At 39.0% G+C, this 8950-nt stretch overlaps 1 protein-coding gene across 1 annotated transcript; it reads right to left on the reverse strand.

The window, feature by feature from the left end:
- Positions 1 to 1261: 1261 nt before the first annotated feature.
- LOC110107482 (dirigent protein 22-like) lies at positions 1262 to 2029 on the reverse strand. The gene has a single exon (XM_020837756.2). It carries the CDS (start codon positions 2005 to 2007, stop codon positions 1417 to 1419), a length of 591 nt encoding a protein of 196 aa, XP_020693415.1. The 5' UTR covers positions 2008 to 2029; the 3' UTR covers positions 1262 to 1416.
- Between the last annotated feature and the right edge of the window lie 6921 nt (positions 2030 to 8950).

Consider the following 8950-nt stretch of genomic DNA (forward strand, 5'->3'; position numbering starts at 1 on the left):
TTAGAATTCAGTGATCTTGGGCACGTTGGATTTGTCTCGTCAAGCAGCATCGAATTCGACCATAAGCTTGCCAAGTCAGAGAACCGTTTGGTAACTCACATTTGTGGTACAAACTGTTCTCACAGTGCTTCGGGTCCTTGATTTGACTCATTTGTGCTGTCGGATTGAGTTGAATTGGTGTCGTTGATTTCATATTTCCGAGACGCTCATTTGACTATAAGTTTACTGAAATCGGAGCTCAGTGACTCGGATTTAATTTTGAAGTTTTCAGCCTCGATTTATGCCTCGAGATTGTTACACGTATCGCAGATAATTTTTTGAGGATATATCACACTTTAAGCATATTTAGTATATTTCAAGAATATAAATGTTAATAATATTTGATATTATTTTAAAAATTTAAAATATTATAGTACAATAAATATCAAATTTTTAAATATTAACATATAAATGTTATAAATCCCCCTACATATTATCCGAACAAATATCCCGTAAAATTTTTCAGTTGTCCTCAATTCATTCATCAGAATAAGTAATAAGAAGCATCTTCTCAAAAAAAAAAAAAAAACATAGGCGTACATGAACAAAAAGGGAGTAGTAGCTTCCGCGAGCGAAAATGCATCCAATGCTATGGAAAGCATTAAAGCTAACCCCGGTCCACTAACAAAAAAACAGGAATGTAATTAAAAGATAACCAAAATAATAAAATACCAAAATTTGTTCATTATTAATCAAATTTATAAAATATATAATATTTTTTAAAAATAAAATTTTTTGTCATTTAAGATTTGTTTGAAAATTTCTCATTACTTTCTTAAAGCAGATTTTTAATATAAAAATTTCTTCGTTTGAAATGATTTTCTCTTGCGTTTTTAAAGATATTTTTTTTAGTATAAATATTCAAAATTATTATACTAAAAAATTGCTTTAAAAAAATAATAAGAATGTAATAGGATGTCTTAAAAAACAGTAAAAAAAACATGACAAACAAAGCCTAAATCTCATTATTATTTATTAAATAATAAATATTTATTTAATAATCTCTCTAAATATTAAATATTAAAATTAATTTATGCGCTCTCATTAAAAAAAAATGTCACATATAAGAGTTATGAAAGAATTCTATGCAAATAATCAAATTAAGGCATATAAATATATCAAATCTTTGCAGGATGAGTGAGCTCGGCCTGTTAGGATTCTCAAATTTATTTCTAAATATTAAGTTTATGAGATTGAGAGCATATCAGCACTAATCTTAATGTAAATTAAGGGCTCTTAAGTTCATTCTAATATAGCTTGGCTTTATGATATTCTTATACAATTATTATATGAAATTAAATATCATAATTAAAGTCATCCAAAATGAATTAAATTACTGAAATTTGATAACTTTACTCTCCCTCTTCAGACCCCTCTTCAATAATGCATGACATGGACATCATACTCCACGATGGCGTCACCGGTGGTGAAATTAAACCAAATGGTCCGCGCCAGGGCATACCCCCTCGCGAAGCGGAAGAGCCCGCTGCCGCCGACGATGGGCATCTCTCTCACCGGGTGGAGCGGCGGGTTGCGGCCCAGTACGGAGAGGACGCTGCCGTTGTACTTGCCCGCGGTGAAGGCTAGGTTCATGGCCATGAGGAAGCCCAACTCCTCCTGGGCCGCCCCGGTGTACATGCCCTGGGCCCGGCCCACTTGCTCCGACTTCGGGTCGGGGCCTTCGGTGAGAAGATCGTCCATTATGGTTATAACTCCGAAGGCCGAAAAGGGCTGGCCGACGCCGGCAGGTTTGGTGACTGGCACGGCGGTGGCGTTGCGGCCGCCGACGACATCGTGGAAGTAGAAGTGGAGGTGGCTGAGCTTTTCTTTGAGCTTCTTTTTGTTGGGAGAGGAGGCGGTGGTAATGGAGGAGAGGAGGAAGAGGAGGAGGAAGGGGAGGAGGAGGAGGCGTGGAGCCATAGAGATAGAGGGTAGAAGTGGGAAGCGTGGGTTCAAGGTAAGGGACATTGGGTTGCCTGCGGGATATATAGAGACGAGTCACGAGACCGATGCTTCTGAGTGACTCAAGTCAATTTATAATTTAAAAATATAATAAAGAAGGTAGGATGAGTGTAAACTAATTTAATTATTAATAATTTTATAAGGTGTTAATAATATTTTCAAGAAAAATTTGACTTTATTTAACTTATAATGCAAGTACGGGGAGAATATATCTATTATTTTTTAGGGAAATTTACATACATACCACTTTATAATATCCTATTTACATATCTAACACCTAAAATTTTAATATTACATCCATACCACCCTATATTATTTTAATATCAAATATACCACTTATATTTCTTTCCTACCACTCATATATTTCATTTCTACCACTCATATTTTGTATGAAAATGAACTATGGGTGGTATTTATGTAATATTAAAGTTTTAGATGTTAAATATGTAAATAGAATAGTATTAAGTGGTATGTATGTAAAACTCCCTATTTTTTATAATGAAGTATGTTGAACATAATTTCTTAATATTTATTTTATTTTTTAACTACGATTTAATATGAATATTTTGTGTATATTTTTTTTTTCCATTTCAATTTTTATATCTATTTTCAGTCAAAATGGGTGAATGGTATTCTGAATTGTACGGCTACAATATTGATGTCGCACTCATAACCGAGTAAAATGCAAAAAATTGTTTTCATTTGTTGCTTGGGTGGATGCTCACCAGAACTACAAATAGGCAAATGACTCGATTGGAGATGCTATTCGTAATTCTTCTTTGCAAACCAATCTCTCCTCCTCTTCTTTTTAGACATATGCCTCATTTTCATTTTCATAAATCCAACAGATTCTTCTATCAAAAGAGCCCTCACAATGCCAATAATACAACCCTCAAAACGGGAGACATCTCAATCCTCCCAAAACTCAAATTTCTAATATCATATGTCAAGGCCATTATCAATACGCAGCTCATAATGGAAAATCACCCCATAGGCCTATATGGCTTTCTGGAGTTCTCAAAAACTTCTAAGCAAATGATTTTGGAGGCAAACTTGATGGCTTTACAACCCATCCCAATGTCATGCAACCTCTCAATGAAGATGGCATATATCAACCTGATATATTCTGAAAAAATTTATCTTGATCAAGCACGAATCTCGAGGTGAAATTGAACCGGAAACTTCAAAAATTAAATCTGGGAGCTCCCAAACTCCGATTTCAGTGAGCTTATAGTCAAAGTGAGCGTCTAGGAAATACGAACCCAACGACACCAAATTCAACTCAATCTGAGCCCAAATGAGTCAAAATCAAGCACCCGAAGCGCTGTTGGAAAGCTCGTACCACAATTTGAGTTACCAAACGGTCTCCGATTTTAACGAGCTTGTAGTCGAATCGAACGACTCGACGAGACGAATCAAACGAGGCCAAGATCGCCAGATTCCAACATCAGTAAGGCCTTCAAATGGCTGACGAACGGTGTATGATCGATGGATTCAATATCAGCCGTCCATTCAACCACTCCCTGTTCGCCCTTGATCTCGCACCTATTTACAAGCCATGCCACTCCAGAAAAACTATAAATAGACCCCTCATTTCTCATAAGAGGGGACCCAAGCAAGAGAGAGAGAAGAAGAGAAGAAGAAGAGAAGAAGGAGGAGAATCAGCTCCTCCTCGACAACCGCCAGATTTCTTTCCGCCGCCTGAATACGTCGGAATTCTGCCGGATATTCGGGAGACGCCGGAATTCTGCATAACTTTGTAACTGAATTTCAATTTAGGAGAACCTCTTTGTAATCTGATTGTACTTGCTTGTGGGACGAATCAGACTCTGTACTTCAAACAAACACTTGTGGAACTTTTCAACTGGGTGCGGCCCGTGGTTTTTTTCCACTTTCGGATTTTCCACGTACAAATCCTGGTGTTATTTTCCTTTCTTGTTTGTATGCTGAATATTCGTTCAACACTAGGACGAAAGTATTTCAACTCTATCACTGCGTATATTCTAGCCCGCAACACAACTAAACTCCATTACAATATCTATATGTTTATAGATAAAAACTTCATATATGTCCCCATCTTTCCTTCTAATCTGGGCTATTGCATCAAAATCTAGAGTAAAAGTGATAGGCATTTTTTTTTTCTTTAGGGCTGATTAGAGGATTTCGAGTGCAGGATCGCTGAAAGGAATTGCTTTCATCAACCAACAAGCCGCAACACGATCTTTGACAGGTGAGATTATTGTGTGGAGTCCTGACGTAAGATGTGTTTGGATTTTGTGAGGGTACACAATAAATACGCAACAAATAAATAGTGTTTGTAAATACAGTGTATTTGTTATGCTATATATTTACTGTGTACCCTCACATATCCTGACAGTCTGAATTCCGCACACAATAATTTCTCCCATGATAAGCATCTTCAATCAATAAATTGCTTCTACAGTCTTCAACTAAAAAAACAAACTCTTTCCTACCAAATATTTTGTTTTTTAATAATTATTTTTAATTATTTCTTATTTTCGTCTGATGCGTTAATGTTTTGATAATTTTTATCCTGTATTAGATGTCTTTTTTATGGGTGGAAAAGAAACATTTAAGTATAATTTTTTACTATTAGTGAATTGGAGAGCGTGGGCCGATGAGAAGTGAATAGCTTTGATGTCTCCATGGCCGTTTCATTTTAATTGTGTCGGTGATGACACGGCGGGATCGGCTATAGGGTTGCGAGAGGGAAACGGGGCGAGACCTGTTTTTCACTTTTTTGGGCTTGTAGTCGACGGGTCCATATAAAAGGTGGGGCGGGGCCCAATCTCACCTCTAGCGGGACTATGAAAGTCTTTTAAAACTTTTGAATTATTCATATATATTAAAATAGTTTATAAATTTTTTTTTTTATAAAAATATTTGATATTACAAATATTTTAGAGTAGATTTTAAGACTTTAAAATTAATTTACACAAAATTTTAATTAAGATACCTTAATAACCCTAGGGTATACTTTAAGATTAGGACAATACCTAGGTAATTAATATTGCAAAAAATTCAAAACAGATCTAAAATTTTTTAACACCTTTATTGATACGGCATCACAAAAATTATCTTGATCGAGCACGAATCTCGAGGCAAAAGCTAGTTGGAAACTTCAAAAATTAATTTTGGGAGCACCCAATCTCCGATTTCAGCAAGCTTATAGTCAAACTGAGCGTCTCGGAAATACGAATCCAACGACACCAAATTCGACCCAATCCGAGTCCAAATGGGTCCAAATCATGGATCCGAAGCACTGTTGGAAGGTTCAAACCACAATTTGAGTTACCAAACGGACTTCGATTTTGACGAGCTTATACTCGAATCGAAGGGCTCGACGAGACGAATCCAACGAGCCCAAGATCGCAGAATTTTGACATCATTAAGGCCTTCAAATGCCCAACGAACGGTACATGATCAAAGGATTCGATATCGGCCGTCCATTGGACCACTCCCTATTCGCCCCTGATCTCATGCCTATTTACGGGCCATGCCACTCCAGAAAATCTATAAATAGAGCCCTCATTTCTCATAAGAGAGGATCGAAGCAAGAGAGAGAAGAAGAGAAGAGAAGGAAGGAGTTCCTCCTCGACAGCCGCCGGACCACCGCCGGACCACCGCAGAACCTCGCCGGACCACCGCCGGACCACCGCAGAACCTCGCCGGACCACCGCCGGACCACCGCAGGAACCTCGCCGGACCACCACAAAACCTCGCCGGACCACCACCTTAAGGCCCGACGTTCATCCCCGACGTCCTGCCAAAGACCCGACGTCTTGTTCAAGGCCCGACACTCAGTCCCTACATCCTGCCAAAGACCCGACGTCTTGTTCAAGGCCCGACACTCAGTCCCTACATCCTGCCAAAGACCCGACGTCTTGTTCAAGGCCCGAAGTTAAGTCCCGACGTCCTGCTGAAGACCCGACGTCCTGCTTAAGACCCGACGTCCTACTCAAGGCCAGACCATCAACATCCGATCTTCCAAGTGACACTGGGACTAACACCTGACTCCTTATCTCCTACCGCCTACGGTCCTTCTGACCACTGTCGCCTAATACGGTCCGTCCGACCTCCATAACCAGACAACGGTCTCCGGCCGACTACGGTCTCCTGCCGACTACGGTCTCCGGCCGACTACGGTCTCCTGCCGACTACGGTCTCCGGCCGACTACGGTCTCCTGCCGACTACGGTCTCCGGCCGACTACGGTCTCCTGCCGACTACGGTCTCCTGCCGACTACGGTCTCCGGCCGACTACGGTCTCCTGCCGACTACGGTCTCCGGCCGACTACGGTCTCCTGCCGACTACGGTCTCCGGCCGACTACGGTCTCCTGCCGACTACGGTCTCCGGCCGACTACGGTCTCCTGCCGACTACGGTCTCCTGCCGACTACAGTTCTTCAGGCCTTTGTCGCCTACTATGGTCCTTCCGACCTCCATCAACAGACAACGGTCTTTCTGACCCAGGTCTCCTGCCGACTCCGGTCTCCTGCCGACCACGGTCCTTCAGGCCAAACAAACCTGTATATGTAACTCTTACCATGTAATGCAATCTATATGATGTACATTTGCTACATCAATCCAAGGCCTTCTCCTAAGGAAGGGCCTCATTTGTAATCGACTACAAATACTAGTGGATTCATTCAAACCGGGCCAGGCCCCGTGGTTTTTCCCCCTTTTTAGGGGTTTTCCACGTAAAAACTCTGGTGTCACTTATGAATGCTACATCCTCTCACTTATCTGATTGTGTGCTGGATCTTCGTACAACGCTAAGACGTTAAACTATATATTTCTCTACCGCCGCGAATATTCCAGGACGCAACAGTTTGGCGCCGTCTGTGGGAAACTGGTTCCCAACTGGGGGGCAATTTTGGCTCCAACCTCAAAAGGTTATTCGACTGCTATTGATGCGTTAATTTCATGGAATCAGATCCAGACTGGGGGGCAACCTTAACTTCAATTTTAGTCAAGAAGATCCCTCCAAGACTTCTAAAGCAAAGACAATATTTAAGGAAACTCTCGGCAAATACATGGAAGCTTCCGATAAAATTCAAACCATGTACAGTCCCTTACTGGACTTCTACTCCTTGGGCAAGGTCTTGATCTCAACCTCAAAAAGGCAGTAATGGTCTAAAGATAGACCCTTCTTAACCTTTGATTCGGGATACACGTGGCATACGCCCTCTCCCAATCAAGGCAAAATCGATCCCAGGGGGATCCGATTCGACCTCTTCCACACAGGTTAACGTCGTCGAGTTTATCCCACTTGAACAATTAGGTATAATTTTAAAATATTGACATAAAATGATTAAATTAAATTTATTAGATCGCATGCGCCATCAAATTCAAAATTAAATTTAATTTGGAGGCCCAAATATGAAAAATCTCAATTTTCATTTATTTATTTATTTTGGATTAATAATTCATTTATTCTAATATATTATATATTATTAAATATGATTGATGATAAATATAGAAAAATCATAGTCTCATGCCGCCTAAGGTTTCGTTTGGCATGGTTTTCTTATTGCTTTCTTAAACGGCTTTTTATTATAAAAATTCCTAGTTCTAAAAAGTGTCATGAAAATTCTTTCATAATGGTTTCAGCTTTGAATTAAAAAGCTTTTAGTGGCGAATTAATGCATTAATTAGGTGGTATGATTATTGCATGACTAGAAGATTTGATTAGAAAGTTTCTTTTCTAAATTTTCTCTATTTAAAGGGCTTGAGGGCTGATGTAGGAGAGTATGCAAAAGGAAAGAGCCAATTGTAACCTTATTTTCTCCAATTTAGTGAAAATTATCCTCTCCCGTGGAGACATTTTTGCCGAACCACGTAAATAACTTTGTGTTTGATTGTGATTTTATGGTTATTTTCATTGCTTTGCACAACAAAAAGCCGCTTTTGAAGTTTGTAAAAAATCTGTTCCAAACAAAGACTAAAATTTTTATGGCTAAAATTTTTAGGATTGAATTATGGGATTAATTGAACTCTGATTTTTGAGTGCATTGGTATCATCAAAAGGTTTCTCTTGCCAAGCATCCGACTTCAATGCAGACATTCGAAGCGGAAGTGCAGACACAAAATCACGGATGATGGATCTGCAAATGCGAAACTAGAAGAAGAAACACCTACATGAAATCGCGGAAGATGGAATTTATTCCTTGAGAGCTTGCTCGCGAGCTCACATCCTTTCTATGAGCTGAAGTTTAAGCTAGCGACTTGGCCGATGAGCCAAGCTCCAGTTAAACATGACTAGAACTCGACTCGACTCATTTACGCCCCTATTTACCGTCACGAAAAAATATGAGAATCAGGGAATGATAATATGAACTAAGCTATAGATTTTATTATTTTTATAGTCTAGAGGGTGAAAAAGATCAGCAGCCACAAGCTGAAGTTATTTGCCTAAGATAGTGCTAGAAGGAACATGCTTGCGATTAGGAATTAGAAAAAAAAAATTATTTTTGAGAGGCTATTTCATTTGATCTTTTATATTTATATAATCCATTGGGCTGATATAATTTGTCTTTTCCTTTTGCGCGGGCCATCATTTGTCTGCCTAATCATCAGTTGCTAGCGCCCATCACTAGCTACCTACTTGCATAAAGCTTGCAATTTCAAAGTGGCACAAAACTTTTTTTCTTTTAATAAATCAATAAATAAATCATATAATAGAATTTTTTATTTTTTATTTTTTATTAAATTCTCAAGGCTTTGAAATCGGATCGAGCTGTGCTATACTTATTTTATGCGAAGTCGATTTTAATGTGAGTCGTAATTGGCTGCAGGCCGGTTCATGATTCAACCGAATCGATCCAAATATATTTTAAAAGCATTATAAATTTTAGAGTATAACTCTAGCTTAGAACTACAAATAATTTATGAGCTGAATTAGATAAATTAGCAAGTCCAATTTGAGT

The sequence above is a fragment of the Dendrobium catenatum genome, unplaced genomic scaffold (genome assembly GCF_001605985.2).
Source record: "Dendrobium catenatum unplaced genomic scaffold, ASM160598v2 fragScaff_scaffold_1105, whole genome shotgun sequence".
NCBI lineage: Eukaryota > Viridiplantae > Streptophyta > Magnoliopsida > Asparagales > Orchidaceae > Dendrobium > Dendrobium catenatum.